Source organism: Mobula hypostoma, chromosome 11 (assembly GCF_963921235.1).
Source record: "Mobula hypostoma chromosome 11, sMobHyp1.1, whole genome shotgun sequence".
Taxonomy (NCBI): domain Eukaryota; kingdom Metazoa; phylum Chordata; class Chondrichthyes; order Myliobatiformes; family Myliobatidae; genus Mobula; species Mobula hypostoma.
Genome location: NC_086107.1, coordinates 1,783,736 through 1,806,541, shown reverse-complemented (window position 1 = coordinate 1,806,541; position 22,806 = coordinate 1,783,736). Strand labels below are relative to the sequence as shown.

The following is a 22,806-nucleotide window of genomic DNA, read 5'->3' as shown; positions in this document are numbered from 1 at the left end:
TGTGTGTGTGACTCTGTGTGTGAAACAGTTGGATCTGTATTGTGACAGCCCATGGGTTGTGTGAGCTGCACTGCTAATGGGAAACATCACCCACTGTGCGTAGGAGGCTCCTCTCATTGGATGAGAAATCTGAGTTCCAGTGAATAAAATATTTTTATTACTTTTGCCCTTTGCAAATGTGATTACTGCTGTTGATTTGACTGTGCTGGCACTGCGCTGGGACTGTGAGACACAGAGTTGTGAACTCTGCCCTCTCTACACTCCGTAAACCCAACGCTAAACCATAAGCGAGTTTAACGTCCCCCACACTTGCGTTGACGGAGGGCAGCCTCGGCCTGGACTTGCGCAGGGTAATAGCTGAACCCTTTCTGGTTGCTGTTCTGACAGGTCTGTCAGCAGAGAAACATCTCTTCTCGCTGCTGCCATCAGGAAGGAGGTACAGGAGCCTCAGGACTCACACCACCAGGTTCGGGAACAGTTATTACCCCTCAGCCATCAGGCTCCTGATCCAGAGGAATTAACTTCACATGCCCAGTCACTGAACTGTTCCCACAACCTCTGGTCTAATTTTCAAGGAGTCTTCATCTCATTATTGATTTATTTATGAAACGCTGGTTTCCTTGGACTGCATAAGTCTAGGGAATACGCTCTCCAGTCCCACCAAACCCCTGAGATTGGGATGGTCCTCCCACCTGATATCCTGGTTTGTGTGAATGTTGTGTAATTTGTTACCCTGTTAAAACTCAGTGCCAAGAAATAACAGACAGCGCATTACATACATTTAAAGGAATTACATTTATGAATGTTAACTTAAGGGTTAGTAAAGAAACGAAAGAGAAAAGGAAAAGGGCCCATTGTAATTAAACATTCAAATATGGACAGGTTGTTGCTCAGCTCTTCCAGAAGTCACATTCACTGATCCTCAGTAGACACCCCCCCCCCACCTTACTCCATCAAATCACAGTCCCCACTGGCTCGAATCCTACCACCGGTTCTCTCCCACCAAACAAAGACCCCAGCTGACGCCGGTGTCCGGCACACAACACAAAAACACACTCCCGTCATTGGACAGCTCACGTTCCAGAGCTCCCGTTATCTTTAACCACAACCCAAACACTGCTTCTACAGAAGGACCATTACGTTAGCAGCGAGACCTTTCCAGGGGTGTTACATGTATTTATTTATTTTGAATTTGCACAGGGGTTGTCTGTCTGAACTGTTGGGTGCAGTCTTTCACTGGTTCTCTCATGTGTCTTTGTACTTACTGCCCACAAGAAAATGAATCTCAGGGTTGTGTATGGTGGTATATGTGCAGTTGGATAAGAAATTTCCTTTAAACGTTGTTTTTCGAAGGGCCATCGCCCGTCCCGTGCCCGGCAACCAATGGCACTGATGGCAGCTGCGATGCCACGCCGAGCATTCCGGACTGTCTGCTCCGGAAGCTGAAGGTCCAGAGGACGCTGCCCGCAGGGTAAGAGATTGCATCTTCTGGGTAATCGTCTCTGTTACTGTTAAATATTGAAAGGCCCATATTTAGTGGACATGGAGAGGATGTTTCCTATGGTGGGGGAGTCTAGGACCTGGGGGCACAGTCTCAGAATAGAGGGGCATCCAGTTCAAAGAGAGACGAGGAGGAATTTCTTTAGCCAGTGGGTGGTGAATCTGTGGAATTCATTGCCACAGATGACTGTGGAGGCCAAGTGATTGGGTGTATTTAAAACAAAGGTTGATTGGTTTTTGATTAGTCAAGGCATCAACAGGGGTAAGGCAGGAGAATGGGGTTGAGCGGAATAACGAATCAGCTATGATGGAATGGCGAAGCAGACTCGATGGGCCGAGTGGCCTAATTCTGCTCCTGTGCCTTATGGTTTTATGGTCTAATTGACAGTATCTGTCCAGTCTGCAAGCTTCCTTGAACTTGTTTGCAATGGTGCAAATTACTTTAGTTTGTAAACAACACACACAAAATATTGGAGGAACTCAGCAGGCCAGGCAGCATTTATGGGAAAAAGTACAGTCGATGTTTCGGGCCAAAACCTTTTGCAGGACTGGAGAAAAAAAGCTGAGGAGTACATTTAAAAGGTGGGGGAGGGGAGAGAGAAGCGCCAGGCGATAGGAGAAACCGGGAGGGGGAGGGGTGAAGTAAAGAGCTGGGTAGTTGATTGGTGAACAAGACAGAAGGCCCACGTTACTCAGGTCTGGTGTGGAGGCAATGTGGGGATTCAAAGTCTCCCTACGTTACTGAGATCCCATGAGTTACTGCAAGGTGGAGCTTACAGGGTTGACTGCAAAGTTCAAAGTAAATTTATTATCGAAGTTCCTATATTGCACCATATACGACACAGTGATTTGTTTTCTTGTGGGCATACTGAGAAAAATCCGAGATCCATAACAGAATCAATGAAAGACTGCACCCAACAGGGCAGACAAATGACTAGTGCGCAAATGACAATAAACTGTGAAAATACAAAGAGAAAGAAAAGAAAGAAATAATAATAATAATAAATGAATAAATAAGCAATAAATATCGAGAACATGAGATGAAGATTCCTTGAAGGTGAGTCAGTAAACCAGTAGGGTTTAGACTAGAGTTTCATGGGGACGGGAATCAGAGCGCTGGCACAGTTAGTGACGAGGTTGTGGAAGCAGGAGTTGGTAAAACCTCAGACAAAGTTAAGCATCAAAAAGTTGAGCATGTTGCAACTAGTGTCCTGAACTGCCAATATTTAAATGCAGGAAGTATTGTAGGAAAGACAGATAGTAGTGATGAAGATGAGGGAGCTGGTTTACAAATGGTGGCAATGTGTAGTGAGGAGAGGCTGTTGATGGGGCAAAATTGCAGTCAACAGGATGAGTAGCAATATAAAAGACAGACAATATCAAAAAGGGTGATACAGGACAGAAGGTGTTGTATCTGAATGTGCGCAGTTTACGGAATGAGGTCGATGAACTTGTAGCACAGTTGCAGATTGGCAGGTATGATGTTGTAGGCATCACTGAACCATGGCTGAAAGAAGATTATAGTTGGGTGCTTAATGTCCAAGGATACACATTGTATTGAAAGGACAGGCAGGAAGGCAGAGGGGGTGGCGTTGCACTGTTTGTAAAAAAATGAAATCAAGTCATTCGAAAGAGGTGACATAGGGTCGGAAGGCATTGAATCATTGTGAATAGAGCTAAGGAACTGCAAGCGTAAAAAGACCCTGATGGTATTTGTATACAGATCCCAAATATTAGATTACAATGGGAGATAGAAAATGCATGCTGAAATGGGGAACTCAATATGCAGGGAGATTGAGAAAATCAGGTTGGTGCTGGATTCCAGGAGGGGGAATTTCTAGAGTCCCTACGAGATGGCAGCTTATGGTTGAACCCACTAGGCGATCAGCTATTCTGGATTTGGTGTTGTGCAATAAGACCATAAAGACCGTAAGATATAGGAGCAGAAGTAGGCCATTCAGCTCCGCCATTCAATCATGGGCTGATCCAATTCCCCACTCCCCTGCCTTCTCCCTATACCCTTTGGTGCCCTGGCTAATCAAGAACCTATCTATCTCTGCCTTAAATGCACCCAATGACTTGGCCTCCACAGCCTCTAGTGGCAACAAATTCCACAGATTTACCACCCTCTGACTAAAGTAATGAACTGGAATTGATTAGCGAGCTTAAGGTAAAAGAACCCCTGAGAGGAGAGTGATCATAATATTGTTGAATTCCCTCTGATATCTGAGAAGGAGCTAAAGTCAGATGTATCAGTGGAGTAAAGGGAATTACAGGAGTTGGCCAGAATTGATTGGAAAAGAACACTGGCAGGGATGACGGTGGGGCAGCAGTGGCTGGAATTTCTGGAAGCAATTCAAAAGGCACAGGATATTTACATCCCAAAAGGGAAGATGAAACAACCGTGGCTAACAAGGGAAGTCAAAGCCAACATAAAAGCCAAGAAAGGGCATATAATAGAGCAGAAATTAGTGGGAAGTTAGAGGAGTGGGAAGCTTTTAAAAACCAACAGACAACTAAAAATGTCATTAAGAAGTTAAAGATGGAATACAAAAGTTAAGTAGTCTATAATTTTGAAGAAGATACCCGAGGTTTCTTCAGATACATAAAGTGTAAAAGAGAGGTGAGAGTGGATATCAGACCGTTGGAAAACGATGCTGGAGAGGTACTAATGGGGGACAAGGAAATGACAGATGAACTGAATAAATATTTTACATCAATCTTTGAAGAAGTAACAGGCAGGATAGAGAAAGAAAAATCAGTTGATGTTGTGTACGTAGATTTTCAGAAGGGTTTTGACAAGGTGCCACACATGAGGCCGCTTAACAAGTTACAAGCCAATGGTATTACAGGAAATATTCTAACATGGATAAAACAGTGGCTGAGTGGCAGGAGGCAAAGAGTGGGAATATAAGGAGCCTTTTCTAACTGACTGCCGATGACTAGTGGTGTTCCTCAAGGGTCTGTGTTGGGACCAATTCTTTTTACATTATATGTCAGTGATTTGGATGATGGAATTGATGGCTTTGTCGTACTTCCTCAAAGTTACCTGCCCCTCCACCTATCTTCATATTGTCTGCAAACTTTGCAATAAACCTATCAATTCATATGGGGTGCTGCCCTGCTTTTCTCGTAATTGCACTTACGTGCCAGGCAGCATCTGTGCAGAGAGAAAGCCGGGTAATGTCTGTGCAGAGAGGAAACCGAGAAATGTCTGTGTGGAGAGAAAGCTGGGAAATGTCTGTTCAGAGAGAAAACCAGGCAGCATCTGTGTGCAGAGAAGGCCAGACAGCGTCTGTTCAGAGAGAAAACCAGACAGCGTCTGTGTGCAGAGAAGGCCAGACAGTGTCTGTGTGGAGAGAAAGCCAGACAGCGTCTGTGTGCAGAGAAGGCCAGACAGCGTCTGTTCAGAGAGAAAACCAGACAGCGTCTGTGTGCAGAGAAGGCCAGACAGTGTCTGTGCGGAGAGAAGGCCAGACAGCGTCTGTGTGCAGAGAAGGCCAGACAGTGTCTGTGTGGAGAGAAAGCCAGACAGCGTCTGTGTGCAGAGAAGGCCAGACAGTGTCTGTGTGGAGAGAAAGCCAGACAGCGTCTGTGTGCAGAGAAGGCCAGACAGCGTCTGTGTGCAGAGAAGGCCAGACAGCGTCTGTGTGCAGAGAAGGCCAGACAGTGTTTGCGCGGAGAGAAAGCCAGACAGTGTCTGTGTGGAGAGAAAGCCAGACAGTGTCTGTGTGAAGAGAAAGCTAGACAGTGTCTGTGCGGAGCGAAGGCCAGACAGCGTCTGTGTGCAGAGAAGGCCAGACAGCGTCTGTGTGGAGAGAAAGCCAGACAGCGTCTGTGTGCAGAGAAGGCCAGACAGCGTCTGTGTGGAGAGAAGGCCAGACAGTGTCTGTGTGGAGAGAAGGCCAGACAGTGTCTGTGTGCAGAGAAGGCCAGACAGCGTCTGTGTGCAGAGAAGGCCAGACAGTGTTTGCGCGGAGAGAAAGCCAGACAGTGTCTGTGTGGAGAGAAAGCCAGACAGTGTCTGTGTGAAGAGAAAGCTAGACAGTGTCTGTGCGGAGAGAAGGCCAGACAGCATCTGTGTGCAGAGAAGACCAGACAGCGTCTGTGTGCAGAGAAGGCCAGACAGTGTCTGTGTGGAGAGAAAGCCAGACAGTGTCTGTGTGGAGAGAAGGCCAGACAGTGTCTGTGTGCAGAGAAGGCCAGACAGCGTCTGTGCGGAGAGAAGGCCAGACAGCGTCTGTGTGCAGAGAAGGCCAGACAGTGTCTGTGTGGAGAGAAAGCCAGACAGTGTCTGTGTGCAGAGAAGGCCAGACAGCGTCTGTGTGCAGAGAAGGCCAGACAGTGTTTGCGCGGAGAGAAAGCCAGACAGTGTCTGCGTGAAGAGAAAGCTAGACAGCATCTGTGCGGAGAGAAGGCCAGACAGCGTCTGTGTGCAGAGAAGGCCAGACAGTGTCTGTGTGGAGAGAAAGCCAGACAGCGTCTGTGTGGAGAGAAGGCCAGACAGCATCTGTGCGGAGAGAAGGCCAGACAGCGTCTGTGTGCAGAGAAGGCCAGACAGCGTCTGTGTGGAGAGAAGGCCAGACAGTGTCTGTGCGGAGAGAAAGCCAGACAGTGTCTGCGTGAAGAGAAAGCTAGACAGCATCTGTGCGGAGAGAAGGCCAGACAGCGTCTGTGTGCAGAGAAGGCCAGACAGTGTCTGTGTGGAGAGAAAGCCAGACAGCGTCTGTGTGGAGAGAAGGCCAGACAGCATCTGTGCGGAGAGAAGGCCAGACAGCGTCTGTGTGCAGAGAAGGCCAGACAGCGTCTGTGTGGAGAGAAGGCCAGACAGTGTCTGTGCGGAGAGAAAGCCAGACAGTGTCTGTTCAGAGAGAAAAAACAGGTAGTGTCTGTGTGGAGAGAAGACCAGACAGTGTCTGTGCGGAGAGAAGGAGCATTCAAGAAGGAGGCATCCATCATTAAGGGCCCCCTCACCCTGGACATGCTCGCGTCTCACTTTCTACCATCATGGAAGCGGTTCAGGAGCTTGAAGACACACACTCAATGTTTTAGGAACTGTTTCTTCACCTCCGTCATTAGATTTCTGAATAGACAGTGAACCCATCTACAATAGCTCACTTTTTTTTTCATTTTTTGCTCTCTTTTTGCATTTCATTCCTTCATTATGTGACATGGGCGATCACGGTCTTTGGCCATGATTGTTTTTGACAAATTTTAGTTTGCCATTGCCTTTCTCTGGGCAGTGTCTTTACAAGACCAGTGACCCAATCATTATCAATACTCTTCAGAGGTTGTCTGCCTGGTGTCAGTGGTCATGTAGCCAGGATTGTGATGCACACCAGCTGCTGATACGCCCACCTACCTACCGCCTCCATGGCTTCACATGACCCTGGGCGGGGGCTAAGCAAGTGCTACACCTTGCCCAAGGATAATCGGCAGGCTAGCGGAGGGAAGGAGCACCTTACAGTTCCTTTGGTGGATATATTTATCTTAATATAGTACATAGCTTTTATTTTATGTACTGCTGCTGCAAAACAACAGATTTCACATATAAGAGGAAATCTGCAGATGCTGGAAGTTCAAGCAACTCACATCAAAGTTGCTGGTGAACGCAGCAGGCCAGGCAGCATCTCTAGGAAGAGGTACAGTCAACGTTTCAGGCCGAGACCCTTCATCAGGACTAACTGAAGGAAGAGCTAGTAAGAGATTTGAAAGTGGGAGGGGGAGGGGGAGATCCAAAATGATAGGAGAAGACAGGAGGGGGAGGGATGGAGCCAAGAGCTGGACAAGTGATTGGCAAAAGGGATATGAGAGGACCATGGGACGGGAGGTCCGGGGAGAAAGACAAGGGAGGGGGGACCCAGAAGATGGGCAAGGGATATAGTCAGAGGGACAGAGGGAGAAAAAGGAGAGTGAGAGAAAGAATGTGTGTATATAAATAAATAACGGATGGGGTACGAGGGGGAGGTGGGGCATTAGCGGAAGTTAGAGAAGTCAATGTTCATGCCATCAGTTTGGAGGCTACCCAGATGGAATATAAGGTGTTGTTCCTCCAACCTGAGTGTGGCTTCATCTTTACAGTAGAGGAGGCCATGGATAGACATGTCAGAATGGGAATGGGATGTGGAATTAAAATGTGTGGCCAACACATATGTCAGGTGATATGAAACCTGATGCTGATTCCGATTACAATTCCGATTCGTCATTGTTCCTGTCTGAACTGTTTCTGTTTCTCTTCCAGATTGCCACCTTTGACAGAGAAGGAAGTTGAGGTGGGTGTCGTTAGTTCCCTGTCCGTTTTCACTACACCAGAGTAGAACTCCATCAGACCGTCCTGCTACAGTTGGGAATGTAAGCCAGCATCAGTGTAACAACAACGAAGCTTCCTTCAGAGGCTTTCTCAGACCTCATATGGGTGTTTATGACGTTTCTGTTTGTACAAGGGTCAAGGGAGCAGTTTCTCAACATGAAAGAGTTCTGGCATGAAGTCAGCAGCGAGTGTCTGTGAGTCCGGCAGCCTGTGCAAGTCCTGTCACGAAATGCAGAGCAGAATTTAAACTTGTGCTTTCATCTACTTCCACTGAACTAGAATAATTTCTACAGCCAGACACAGAGGGCAAAAATGTGCAATAATATGTAGAATAAAGCTGTTGACCACATAGGCGTTCCTTAAGATTGATATAGCTGGCAAAGGGGTTAGAGGGGATAAGCTCCCACTACCTATTAAATGAATCAGTGGTGTGTGTCTCAAATAGTCCCTGACAACCTAGTCCAGCTCCTGGCCTTCTGATGTGGCGTAGCTGCTAAGGCTGGCAGAACTGTAAGACCACAAGATATAGGAGCCAGAATTAGGCCATTCGGCCCATTGTGTCTGCCCCATTTCATCATGGCAGATACATTTCCCTCTCAACCCAATTCTCCTGCCTTCTCCCTATAACCTTTCACATGCTAACTAATTAAGAACATATCAACCTCCACTTTAAATGCCCCCACTGACCTGGCCTCCACAGCTGCCTGTGGTAATGAATTCCACAGATTCACCACCCCCTGGTGAAAGAAATTCCATCTCATCTCTGTTCTAAATGGATGTCCCTCTATTCTGAGGTTGTGCCCTCTTGTCCTAGGCTCCCCCACTGCAGGAAACATCCGCTTCACATTCACTCTATCTAGGCCTCTCAACATTTGATAGATTTCAGTAAAATCCCCCCTCATTCCAGTGAGTACAAGCCCAGAGCCTTCAATCGTTGCTCATGTCATAACCCTTTCATTCCCGGAATCAGTCTTGTGAACCTCCTCTGAACCCTCTCCAGTGTTAGCACATGTAATAAAGGGCCCAAAAGTGCCACAAAACGCCAAGTGGGGCCTCACCAGTGACTTATACAGCCTCAGCGTTACATCCTTGAACATAAGAAAGAGGAGCAGGAGTCGGCCACCCGACCAGTCGAGCCTGCTCTGCCATTCAATAAGATCATGACTGATCTGGCCATGGACTCATCTCCACCTACCTGCCTTTTCCCCAGAACCCTTAATTCCCCTACTATGCAAAAATATCACTTGCTCTTCTATTCTGGTCCTCTTGCATTAACATTAACATTGCATTCACCTTCCTCACCATCGATTCAACCTGCAAATTAACCTTTAGGAATTCTGCATGAGGACTGCCAAATCCATTTGCACCCTGGATTTTTTAATTTTCTCTCCATTTAAAAAATAGTCTATGCTTTTGTTTCTTCTACCAAAGTGCATGACCATACACTTTCCGACACTGTATTCCATTTGCCATTTCTTTGCCCATTCTCCTAATCTGTCTAAGTCCTTCTGTAGCCTCTCTACTTCCTCAAAACTACCTGCCCCTCCACCACTCTTCATATCATCTACAAACCTTTCAACAAAGCCATCAATTCCATCATCCAAATCACTGACGTATAACATAAAATAAATCAGTCCCAACACAGAATACTGTGGAACACCACTAGTCAACGGCAGCCAGCCCAAAAAGGGATCACCTTGTTCCTGCTCTTTGACTCCCACCAATCAGCCACTGCTTTATCCCTGCAGGAATCTTCCCAGCAATACCATGGGCTCTTATCTTGTTTAGCAGCCTCATGTGTGGCACCTTGTCAAAGGCCTTCTGAAAATCCAAGTAGACAACATCCACTGATTCTCCTTTGTCTGTCCTGCTTGTTAATTTTTCAAAGATTTCCAACAGATTTGTCAGGCAAGATTTTCCCTGAAGGAAATCTTGCTGAGTTTGGCCTATTTTGTCATGTGCCTCCAAGTACTTCAAAACCTCATCCTTAATAATGGACTCCAACACCTTTCCAAACACTGAGGTCAGGCTAACTGGCCTATAATTTCCTTTCTTCTGCCTCTCTCCCTTCTTGAAGGGTGGAGTGACATTTGCAATTGTCAGTCCTTTGGAAACATGTCAGAATCTATTGATTCTGGAAAGATCAGTGGTGTCAACAGAGCTTTACCAAGAGGGGTTACTTGCAGGTCAGCAGCAGTTATTTAAAAAGGGAGCTTTGAGAGCGTTTGTCCATTGTACGTGGCCTATCAGCAGCTAAACGGGAGCACCAATCATGAGTTAGATAGCAGGGAAGGGAGACATTGCCCAGTGGAGCGGTCATCGACAGAGTGATCTGAGGCAAAGTGGTAGGGCTTTGGCTCATTCGGGCTTCGGCGATAACGGATCGAGGCGAGGTAAGTTACCTGTGAGGAACAGAAACAGGAAGTATGTCTGTGAGCTGGTGTTCTGTATTCGGTGTCAGATGTGGGTTGTGCGGGAGACTCCCAGCCTCCCAGAAGGCCACATCTGCACCAGGTGCGTCGAGCTGCAGCCTTTATGGAACTGGAGCTGCAGCTCGATGACCTTCGTCTGGTCAGGGAAAGCGAGGAGGTGATAGAGAGGAGCTATAGGCAAGTAGTCACACCGGGGACTTGGGAGACAGATCAGGAGAGGGAAGGGCAAGAGGCAGATACTAGAGAGTACCCCTGTGTCTGTCCCCCTTAACAATAAGTACTCCTGTTGGGGGGTGGTCAGCTTACCTGGGGGAAGCAACAGTGGCCGCGCCTCTGGCACAGAGTCTGGCCCTGTGGCTCAGAAGGGTAGGGGAAGGAAGAGGATGGCAACTCAGACTGATGGTTTGAGATGTGTCAGTTTTAACGCAAAAAGCATCATGAACAAAGCGGATGAGCTTAGAGCGTGGATCAGTGCTTGGAGCTATGATGTTGTGGCCATTACAGAGGTTTGGATGGCTCAGGGCAGAAATGGTTACTTAGAGTGCCAGGCTTTAGATGTTTCAGAAAGGACAGGGAGGGAGGCAAAAGAGGTGGGGGCGTGGCACTGTTGATCAGAGATAGTGTCACAGCTGCAGAAAAGGAGGAAGTTATGCAAGGATTGATTACGGAGTCTCTGTGGGTGGAAGTTAGGAATAGGAAGGGGTCAATAATTCTACTGGGTGTTTTTTATAGACCACCCAGTAGTAACAGGGACATCGAGGAGCAGATAGGGAGACAGATTCTGGAAAGGTGTAATAATAACAGAGTTGTTGTGGTGGGAGATTTTAATTTCCCAAATAATGATTGGCATCTCACTAGAGCTAGGGGTTCAGATGGAATAAAGTTTGTTAGGTGTGTTCAGGAGGGTTTCCTGACATAATATGTAGATAAGCCTACAAGAGGAGAGGCTGTATTTGATCTGGTATTGGGAAATGAACCTGGTCAGGTATCAAGTCTCTCAGTGGGAGAGCATTTGGATATACTGATCACAAATCTATCTCCTTTACCATAACATTGGAGAGGGATAGGAACACACAATTTAGGAAAGCGTTTAATTGGAGTAAGGGGAAATATGAAGCTATCAGGCAGGAACTTGAAGCATAAATTGGGAACAGATATTCTCAAGGAAATGTGCGACAGAAATGTGGCAAATATTCAGGAGATATTTGCGTGGCGTGCTGCATAGATACGTTCCAGTGAGACAGGAAAGGATGGTACGGTACGGGAACCGTGGTGCACAAAGGCTGTTGTAAATCTAGTCAAGAAGAAAAGAAAAGCTTACGAAAGGTTCAAAAATCTAGGTAGTGATAGAGATCTAGAAAATTATAAGGCTAGCAAGAAGGCGCTTAAGAATGAAATTAGGAGAGCCAGGAGGGGCCATGGGAAGATCTTGGCAAGCAGGATCAAGGAAAACCCCAAGGCATTCTACAAGCATGTGAAGAGTAAGAGGATAAGACGTGAGAAAATAGAACCAATCAAGTGTGACAGTGGAAAAGTGTGTATGGAACTAGAGGAGACAGCGGAGATACTTAATGAATACTTTGCTTTACCTGGATTGGGGTGCATGTCTTATGAGAATAGGTTGAGTGAACTCGGCCTTTTCTCCTTGGAGTGACGGAGGATGAGAGGTGACCTGATAGAGGTGTGTAAGATGATGAGAGGCCTTGATCGTGTGGATAGTCAGAGGCTTTTTCCTAGGGCTGAAATGGCTGCCACAAGAGGGCACAGTGTTAAGGTGCTTGGAAGTAGGTAGGTACAGAGGAGATGTCAGGGGTAATTTTTTTTATGCAGAGGGTGGTGAGTGCGTGGAATGGGCTGCCAGCAACGGTGGTGGAGGCGAATACGATAGGGTCTTTTAAGAGACTCTCGAATAAGTACATGGGGCTTAGAAAAATAGAGGGCAGTGGGTAACCCGAGGTAATTTCTAAAGTAAGGACATGTTCGGCACAGCATTGTGGGCTGAAGGGCCTGTATTGTGCTGTAGGTTTTCTATGTTTCCATCATGACCAATGCCTGTACAATCTCTTCAGCTCTCTCTTTTAGAACCCAGGGATGCTGACCATCTTTGTAAACAGTGGGGTGTAGAACTGTTTCTGCTGACAGGAGAAGGGGCAGAGACACATTATTGGTGCCTTAAAACCAGTTGCTTCAGGCAGATGGAGCTATGGAGTTTGTTAGCCGTGGCGGACTGCTCACCTAGGAGAAGGAAAGTTCTGATTTCAAACCTCTGCAGCCTTTCTGGTATACACAGTCATGTGGAAGGCTTCAGGAATAAACCTGAGTAAAATCGGGAGCTGGAGTCCCTAGGATAGTCCTGTGTTGAGTTCAAAGCTGACTGACGACTCCTGCGATGCTGCTCGTGCCAGACTATGTTGGTCTCTGCTATTCCTTTAGATTCATCAGCTGTGTGGAGAGGGAGAACCTGCCTGATGGACAACAGCTTTCTCTTGGTATACAGCACAGACAGCCGAGATGCAACATCCATGGCTGATCTCGACCTGCGTCAAGTAGGATGTTCTCCTGAAGTGTTAATCCCTTAATGGAGAATGCCTGAGCGTGGCTTTGTTTAACGTCGGGCAGCCACGCTGCAGTCCTTGACAGATTAGGGTCAGGGCGTTGTGTCATAGAACCCAGACCCCTTGCTGCTGCAGCCTTCACTGCCGCTGCGATGCCTCACCATCTTCCGCCATCTCCACCACTGAATGCCTGGCTGGATCGCTCTTCGTCTGGAACCTCCCCCTTGCTGCACTGCCGGGGTGACCCTACCAGGAGCTCAGCTCCAGACGGCAGTGCTTCAGGGATCTCAGTAACCCACAAGCCTCTCGACCACGACAAGGTGCCAATTCTCAGGGAAGATTTAGATAGCATCTTTAACGGAGAAAAAATATCTGACTGGGCTTCACCAAAGTGTAGTCAGAGAGCACAAGTGATCCATGCCGAGCAACATCCACTTGAGATGTCCATAAGACCATAAGATGTAGGAGCAGAGTAGGCCATTCGGCCCATTCACTTTGTTCCGCAGTTCAATCATGGGCTGATCCAGTCATCCCCACTCCCCTGCCTTCCCCCCATACCCTTTGATGCCCTAGCTAATCAAGAATCTATCTACCTCTGCCTTAAATGCACCCAATGACTTGGCCTCCATAGCTGCTCGTGGCAACAAATTTCACAGATTTACCATAGTCTGACTAAAATCTGACTGATAGCAGGCAACTGCAGGAAACATAAAGTTGTGGTAGTAGGGGACTTTAATTTTCCATACATTGATTGAGACTCCCATACTGTTAGGGGTCTAGATGGTTTAGAGTTTGTAAAATGTGTTCAGGAAAGTTTTCTAAATCAATATATAGAGGGACCAACTAGAGGGGATGCAATATTGGATCTTCTGTTAGGAAACGAATTAGGGCAAGTGACAGAAATCTGTGTAGGGGAGCACTTTGGTTCCAGTGATCATAACACCATTAGTTTCAATTTGATCATGGACAAGGATAGATCTGGTGCTAGGGTTGAGGTTCTGAACTGGAAGAAGGCCAAATTTGAAGAAATGAGAAAGGATCTAAAAAGCGTGGATTGGGACAGGTTGTTCTCTGGCAAAGATGTGATTGGTAGGTGGGAAGCCTTCAAAGGGGAAATTTTGAGAGTGCAGAGTTTGTATGTTCCTGTCAGGATTAAAGGCAAATTGAATAGGAATAAGGAGCCTTGGTTCTCAAGGGATATTGCAAAGGGAGTTGTATGAAATGTATAGGAAACAGGGGGTAAATCAGGTTCTTGAGGAGTATAAGAAGTGCAAGAAAATATTTAAGAAAGAAATCAGGAGGGCTAATAGAAGACATGAGGTTGCCTTGGCAGTCAAAGTGAAGGATAATCCAAAGAGCTTTTACAAGTATATCAAGAGCAAAAGGATTGTAAGGGATAAAATTGGTCCTCTTGAAGATCAGAGTGGTCGGCTTTGTGCGGAACCAAAGGAAATGGGGGAGATCTTAAATAGGTTTTTTGCGTCTGTATTTACTAAGGAAGCTGGCATGAAATCTATGGAATTGAGGGAATCAAGTAGTGAGACCATGGAAACTGTACAGATTGAAAAGGAGGAGGTGCTTGCTGTCTTGAGGAAAATTAAAGTGGATAAATCCCCGGGACCTGACAGGGTGTTCCCTCGGACCTTGAAGGAGACTAGTGTTGAAATTGCGGGGGCCCTGGCAGAAATATTTAAAATGTCGCTGTCTACGGGTGAAGTGCCAGAGGATTGGAGAGTGGCTCATGTTGTTCCGTTGTTTAAAAAAGGATCGAAAAGTAATCCGGGAAATTATAGGCCGGTGAGTTTAACGTCAGTAGTAGGTAAGTTATTGGAGGGAGTACTAAGAGACAGAATCTACAAGCATTTGGATAGACAGGGGCTTATTAGGGAGAGTCAACATGGCTTTGTGCGTGGTAGGTCATGTTTGACCAATCTGTTGGAGTTTTTCGAGGAGGTTACCAGGAAAGTGGATGAAGGGAAGGCAGTGGATATTGTCTACATGGACTTCAGTAAGGCCTTTGACAAGGTCCCGCATGGGAGGTTAGTTAGGAAAATTCAGTCGCTAGGTATACATGGAGAGGTGGTAAATTGGATTAGACATTGGCTCGATGGAAGAAGCCAGAGAGTGGTGGTAGAGAATTGCTTCTCTGAGTGGAGGCCTGTGACTAGTGGTGTGCCACAGGGATCAGTGCTGGGTCCATTGTTATTTGTCATCTATATCAATGATCTGGATGATAATGTGGTAAATTGGATCAGCAAATTTGCTGATGATACAAAGATTGGAGGTGTAGTAGACAGTGAGGAAGGTTTTCAGAGCCTTCAGAGTGACTTGGACCAGCTGGAAAAATGGGCTGAAAAATGGCAGATGGAGTTTAATACTGACAAGTGTGAGGTATTGCACGTTGGAAGGACAAACCAATGTAGAACATACAGGGTTAATGGTAAGGCACTGAGGAGTGCGGTGGAACAGAGGGATCTGGGAATACAGATACAAAATTCCCTAAACGTGTCGTCACAGGTAGATAGGGTCATAAAGAGAGCTTTTGGTACATTGGCCTTTATTAATCAAAGTATTGAGTATAAGAGCTGGAATGTTATGATGAGATTGTATAAGGCATTGGTGAGGCCGAATCTGGAGTATTGTGTTCAGTTTTGGTCACCAAATTACAGGAAGGATATAAATAAGGTTGAGAGAGTGCAGAGAAGGTTTACAAGGATGTTGCCGGGACTTGAGAAACTCAGTTACAGAGAACGGTTGAATAGGTTAGGACTTTATTCCCTGGAGCGTACAAGAATGAGGGGAGATTTGATAGAGGTATATAAAATTATGATGGGTATAGATAGAGTGAATGCAAGCAGGCTTTTTCCACTGAGGCAAGGGGAGAAAAAAACCAGAGTACATGGGTTAAGGGTGAGGGGGGAAAAGTTTAAAGGGAACATTAGGGGGGGCTTCTTCACACAGAGAGTGGTGGGAGTATGGAATGAGCTGCCAGACGAGGTGGTAAATGCGGGTTCTTTTTTAACATTTAAGAATAAATTGGACAGATACATGGATGGGAGGTGTATGGAGGGATATGGTCCGTGTGCAGGTCAGTGGGACTAGGCAGAAAATGGTTCGGCACAGCCAAGAAGGGCCAAAGGGCCTGTTTCTGTGCTGTAGTTTCTATGGTTCTATGGTTCTATGGTAAAGTAATTTCTCCTCATCTCTGTTCTAAATGGACATCCTTCAATCCTGAAGTCGTGTCCTTTCGTCCTAGACTCCCCTACCATGGGAAATAACTTTGCCATATTTAATCTGTTCAGGTCTTTTAACATTCTGAATGTTTCTATGAGATCCCCCCTCATTCTCCTGAAATCCAAGGAATACAGCCCAAGAGCTGCCAGACGTTCCTAATACGGTAACCCTTTCATTCCTGGAATCATTCTCATGAATCTTCCCTGAACCTTCTCCAATATCAGTATATCCTTTCTAAAATAAAGAGCCCAAAACTGCACACAGTTCTCCAAGTGTGGTCTCACGACTGCCTTATAGAGCCTCAACATCACATCCCTGCTCTTATATCCTATAATTCTAGAAATGAATGTCAACATTGCATTCGCCTTCTGCACCACCAACTCAACCTGGAGGTTAACCTTTAGGGTATCCTGCATAAGGACTCCCAAGTCCCTTTGCATTTAGAAACCATAGAAACCATAGAAACTACAGCACAGAAACAGGCCCTTTGGCCCTTCTTGGCTGTGCCAAACCATTTTCTGCCTAGTCCCACTGACCTGCACACGGACCATATCCCTCCATACACCTCCCATCCATGTATCTGTCCAATTTATTCTTAAATGTTAAAAAAGAACCCGCATTTACCACCTCGTCTGGCAGCTCATTCCATACTCCCACCACTCTCTGTGTGAAGAAGCCCCCCCTAATGTTCCCTTTAAACTTTTCCCCCCTCACCCTTAACCCATGTACTCTGGTTTTTTTCTCCCCTTGCCTCAGTGGAAAAAGCCTGCTTGCATTCACTCTATCTATACCCATCATAATTTTATATACCTCTATCAAATCTCCCCTCATTCTTCTACGCTCCAGGGAATAAAGTCCGAACCTATTCAACCTTTCTCTGTGACTGAGTTTCTCAAGTCCCGTCAAGATCCTTGTAAACCTGCTCTGCACTCTTTCAACCTTATATATATCCTTCCTGTAATTTGGTGACCAAAACTGAACACAATACTCCAGATTCGGCCTCACCAATGCCTTATACAATCTCATCATAACATTCCAGCTCTTATACTCAATATTTTGATTAATAAAGGCCAATGTACCAAAAGCTCTCTTTACGACCCTATCTACCTGTGACGACACTTTTAGGGAATTTTGTATCTGTATTCCCAGATCCCTCTGTTCCACTGCACTCCTCAGTGCCTTACCATTAACCCTGTATGTTCTACATTGGTTTGTCCTTCCAACGTGCAATACCTCACACTTGTCTGTATTAAACTCCATCTGCCATTTTTCAGCCCATTTTTCCAGCTGGTCCAAGTCCCTCTGCAGGCTCTGAAAACCTTCCTCACTGTCTACTACACCTCCAATCTTTGTATCATCAGCAAATTTGCTGATCCAATTTACCACATTATCATCCAGATCATTGATATAGATGACAAATAACAATGGACCCAGCACTGATCCCTGTGGCACACCACTAGTCACAGGCCTCCACTCAGAGAAGCAATCCTCTACTACCACTCTCTGGCTTCTTCCATTGAGGCAATGTCTAATCCAATTTACCACCTCTCCATGTATACCTAGTGACTGAATTTTCCTAACTAACCTCCCAGGCGGGACCTTGTCAAAGGCCTTACTGAAGTCCATGTAGACAATATCCCCTGCCTTCCCTTCATCCACTTTCCTGGTAACCTCCTCGAAAAACTCCAACAGATTGGTCAAACATGACCTACCACGCACAAAGCCATGTTGACTCTCCCTAATAAGCCCCTGTCTATCCAAATGCTTGTAGATTCTGTCTCTTAGTACTCCCTCCAATAACTTACCTACTACTGACGTTAAACTCACCGGCCTATAATTTCCCGGATTACTTTTCGATCCTTTTTTAAACAACGGAACAACATGAGCCACTCTCCAATCCTCTGGCACTTCACCCGTAGACAGCGACATTTTAAATATTTCTGCCAGGGCCCCTGCAATTTCAACACTAGTCTCCTTCAAGGTCCGAGGGAACACTCTATCAGGTCCCGGGGATTTATCCACTTTAATTTTCCTCAAGACAGCAAGCACCTCCTCCTTTTCAATCTGTACAGTTTCCATGATCTCACTACTTGATTCCCTCAATTCCATAGATTTCATGCCAGCTTCCTTAGTAAATACACGCAAAAAACCTATTTAAGATCTCCCCTATTTCCTTTGGTTCCGCACAAAGCCGACCACTCTGATCTTCAAGAGAACCAATTTTATCCCTTACAATCCTTTTGCTCTTGATATACTTGTAAAAGCTCTTTGGATTATCCCTCACTATGACTGCCAAGGCAACCTCATGTCTTCTTTTAGCCCTCCTGATTTCTTTTTTAAGTATTTTCTTGCACTTCTTATACTCCTCAAGCACCTGATTTACCCCGTTTCCTATACATTTCATACAACTCCCTCTTCTTCTTTATCAGAGTTGCAATATCCCTTGAGAACCAAGGTTCCTTATTCCTATTCAATTTGCCTTTAATCCTGACAGGAACATACAAACTCTGCACTCTCAAAATTTCCCCTTTGAAGGCTTCCCACCTACCAATCACATCTTTGCCAGAGAACAACCTGTCCCAATCCATGCTTTTTCGATCCTTTCTCATTTCTTTAAATTTGGCCTTCTTCCAGTCAGAACCTCAACCCTAGCACCAGATCTATCTTTGCCCATGATCAAATTGAAACTAATGGTGTTATGATCACTGGAACCAAAGTGCTCCCCTACACAGACTTTTGTCACTTGCCCTAATTCGTTTCCTAACAGGAGATCCAATATTGCATCCCCTCTAGTTGGTCCCTCTATATATTGATTTAGAAAACTTTCCTGAACACATTTTACAAACTCTAAACCATCTAGACCCCTAACAGTATGGGAGTCCCAATCAATATATGGAAAATTAAAATCCCCTACCACCACAACTTTATGTTTCCTGCAGTTGCCTGCTATCTCTCTGCAGATTTGCTCTTCCAAGTCTCGTTGACTATTGGGTGGTCTGTAATACAATCCCACTAATGTGGCCATACCTTTCCTGTTTCTCAGCTCCACCCATAAGGACTCAGTAGACAAGCCCTCTAATCTGTCCTGCCTGAGCACTGCTGTAATATTTTCCCTAACAAGCAATGCTACTCCACCACCTTCCATTCCTCTGCCTCGATCACATCTGAAACATCGGAACCCTGGAATATTAAGCTGCCAGTCCTGCCCCTCCTGTAGCCAAGTTTCACTAATTGCTACAACGTCATAATTCCACGTGTCAATCCATGCCCTCAACTCATCCGCCTTCCCCGCAATACTCCTAGCATTGAAATATATACACCTCAGAAGATTTTTACCACCACTCACAACCTTTCTATCAGCGGATTTGCTTAAACTTTCAACATCATTTATTTTCACCCCAGCCACACTGTCAGCTCTGGCACTCTGGTTCCCATCCCCCTGCAAATCTAGTTTAAAGCCTCCCCAATAGCACTAACAAACCTCCCTGAAAGGATATTCGTCCCCCTGTGGTTCAAGTGTAACCCGTCTCTGCATTTTAAATTCTCTCCCCATCTAAATAATAGTCTGCCCGTTTATTTCTTCACCAAAGTGCATAGCCATACATTTTCCAACATTGTATTTCATTTGCCACTTCTTTGCCCATTCCCCTAAACTATCTAAGTCTCTCTGCAGGCTCTCTGTTTCCTCAACCCTACCCGATCCTCCACCCATCTTTGTAGCATCAGCAAATTTAGCCACAAATCCATTGATCCCATAGTCCAAATCATTGACAAACATCGTAAAAAGCAGCGGTCTCCACACTGAACCCTGTGGAACTCCACTGGTAACCGGCAGCCAGCCAGAATAGGATCCCTTTATTCCCACTCTCTGTTTTCTGCCCACCAGCCAATGCTCCACCAATACCAGTAACTCCCCTGCAATTCCATTTGCTCTTATCTTGCTAAGCAGCCTCATGTATGGCACCTTGTCAAAGGCCTTCTGAAAATCCAAGTACACCACATCTACTGCATCTCCTTTGTCTAGCCTGCTTGTAATTTCCTCAAAGAATTACAGTAGGTTTGTCAGGCAGGATGTTCCTTTCAGGAAACCATGCTGGCTTTGGCCTATCTTGTCATGTTCCTCCAGGTACTCCATAATCTCATCCCTAACAATCGATTCCAACAACTTCCCAACCACTGATGTCAGACGAACAGGTCTATAGTTTCCCCTCTGCTGCCTCCCACCCTTCTTAAACAGCAGAGTAACATTTGCAATTTTGGAGCATGTGGTCCATGCTGAGTAACATCCACTTGAGGTGACAACGAGAGCACAAGTGGTCCATGCTGAGAAAGATGTCCTCTTGAGCTAATTTTATGTCTCCACATTTGGCCCATACCCCTCTAAACCTTTCTTATCAATGTATCTATCCAATTGACTTTTAAACATTGTAATTGTACCCACCTCTACCACTTCTTCAGGCTGCTTGTTCCGCTGTCTGTGTACAAAGGTTGTTCCCCAGGTCCCCTTTAAGCCTTTTCATTCTCATACTGAGCCTGTGCCCTTTAGTTTTATTTAATTATGTGTTTTTATTTAGCGATACGGCACGGAATAGGCCCCTCCGGACCAATGCGCATACCGCCCACAAATCCACCTACTTAATCTTAGCCTAATTACAGAACAATTTCTAATAACCAATTAACCTAGTAACCGGACTGTGGGAGGAAACCAGAGCACCCGGAGGTAACCCACATGCTCACAGGAAGAAAGTAAAAACTCCATACATACGACGCTGAAATTGACCTCTGAACTCCGTCTTTCCGAGCTGTAGCACTAACTGCTGTTGCCATGGCAGCCCTAGTGTGGGATAAAGATGATACCCATCCAGCTTATCGATCCCATAAAACCATAAGACACAGGAGTAGAATTAGGCCACCTGACCCATCAAGTCTGTTCTGCCATTCCATCATGGCTGATTTATTATCCCTTTCAATCCTAATTCTTCTGCCTTATCCCTGTAATCTTTAACGCCATGATTAATCCACTTCTGCTTCAAATATACCCAATGACTTGGCCTCCACAGCCATCTGTGCAATGAATTCCACAGACTCACAACCCTCTGGCTAAAGAAATCCCTCCTCGTCTCTGTTCTAAAGGGATGCCCTTGTATTCTAAGGTTGTGCGCTCTGGTCCGAGACTCCCCCACTGTAGGGTACTTCCTCTCCACGTCCACTTGGCCTAGACCTTTCAATATTTGATAGATTTCAATGAAATTCCCCCACGTTCTTCTAAACTCCAGAGAGACCCATCAAATGCTCCTCGTATGTTAACCCTTTCATTCCTCGGATCATTCTCATAGACTTTCTCTGGATCCTCTCCAAAGTCAGTACATTCTCTCTTAGATGAGGGGCCCAAAATTGCTCACAATACTCCAAGTGCGGTCTGACCAATGCCTTATAAAACCTCCACAGTACATCCTTGCTTTTATATTCTAGACGTCTTGAAATGAATGCTAACGTTGCATTTGCCTTCTTTATCACTGACTTTAGGGAATCCTGCACAAGGACTTCCAAGTCCCTTTGCACCTCTGGTTTCTGAATTTGGTCCCCATTTAGAAAATAGTCTCTGCCTGTATTCCTTCTACCAAAGTGCATGATAGAAGTGAACAAGATGATAAGGGCACAGATTGAGAGGAGAGCTAGAGACTTTTTTCCTTGTTGTGGGGGTGAGGATGACTAATACTAGGAAGGATGATTCGGAGGTGATTGGAGGAAAGCACAGAGAAGGAGGTCCGAGGTAGGTTCTTTACACAGAGAGTGGTGGTTGCAACACCCTGCCGGGGCGGTGATACAGGCAGATACCTCAGGGACATTTAAGAGACTCTTAGATCAGCACATGAATGATAGAAAAATGGAGGGCTATGTGGAAGGGAGGGGTTCGGTTGATTTTAGAGTAGTTAAAGGGCTGTGATGTTCTGTGTCTCTCTCAAGAATTGAAGATTCGGGATTGTTTAATCTCATTTACAGTACACAAGTGTAAAGAGGAACAAAATAATGAGGAACAAGCATCAAATTTGTGTGTGTTTTTACATCCATAGTCTTCCTTGTGCCTTGCAGAACACATTCGTCCAGCTCTCCTTGGCCTTTAAAAATGACAGCTACACTCTGGAGGCAAGGCTGGGTCTGGCTGAGAGGGAGAGAAACTTGGCTGAAGACAACACAGAGAGGGAACTTGAGAACTTCAAATCAGAGCTGAAGGTGAGGCTGTCTGTCAGACTCCCAGACTGGGGGTGGGGGGACAGGCAGGCAGTCAGGGGCCACACCATTCTCCAAGGCCAGGGTAGCTGTGGTCACGTCACCACACAGCCCTTCTCTGGGCAGTCTGCCTCGCTGCCCTGCTGCAGTGAGTGGGAATGGGTGGCCCTACAGCTGGCAGAACTGCCATCTCACAGAGCCAGAGACCTCTGGAGCTCTGTGTGGAGTTTGCACGTTCTCCTTGTGACCACATGGGCTTTACCCGGAAGCTTCGGCTTCCTCCCACATCCCAACAACGTGCAGGCTAAACTACAGCACAGAAACAGGCCCTTGGCCCCATCTAGTCCATGCCAGCCTATTATTCTGCCTGGTCCCGTTGACCTGTACCCAGACCATAGTCCTCAATACCCCTCCCATCCACGTACCTATCCAAATATCCCTTAAATGTTGAAATTGAATTTGCATCCACCAGTTCCCCAGCAGCTCATTCCACACTCTCACCACCCTCTCAGTGAAGAAATTCTCCCTCAGGTTCCCCTTAAAT

At 46.0% G+C, this 22,806-nt stretch overlaps 1 protein-coding gene across 4 annotated transcripts in view; it reads left to right on the top strand.

Annotated features, from left to right (window-relative positions):
- The window catches only part of mrvi1 (murine retrovirus integration site 1 homolog), a 207,697-nt gene that overhangs the window by 137,797 nt on the left and 47,094 nt on the right, over positions 1–22,806 (top strand). For all 4 annotated transcript variants that reach the window (XM_063061569.1, XM_063061567.1, XM_063061565.1 and 1 more), the window contains 3 exons: positions 1,354–1,471; positions 7,742–7,772; positions 22,125–22,265. In XM_063061569.1, coding sequence (XP_062917639.1) covers positions 1,354–1,471; positions 7,742–7,772; positions 22,125–22,265 — 290 coding nt within the window. The remainder of the gene's footprint in view (positions 1–1,353; positions 1,472–7,741; positions 7,773–22,124; positions 22,266–22,806) is intronic.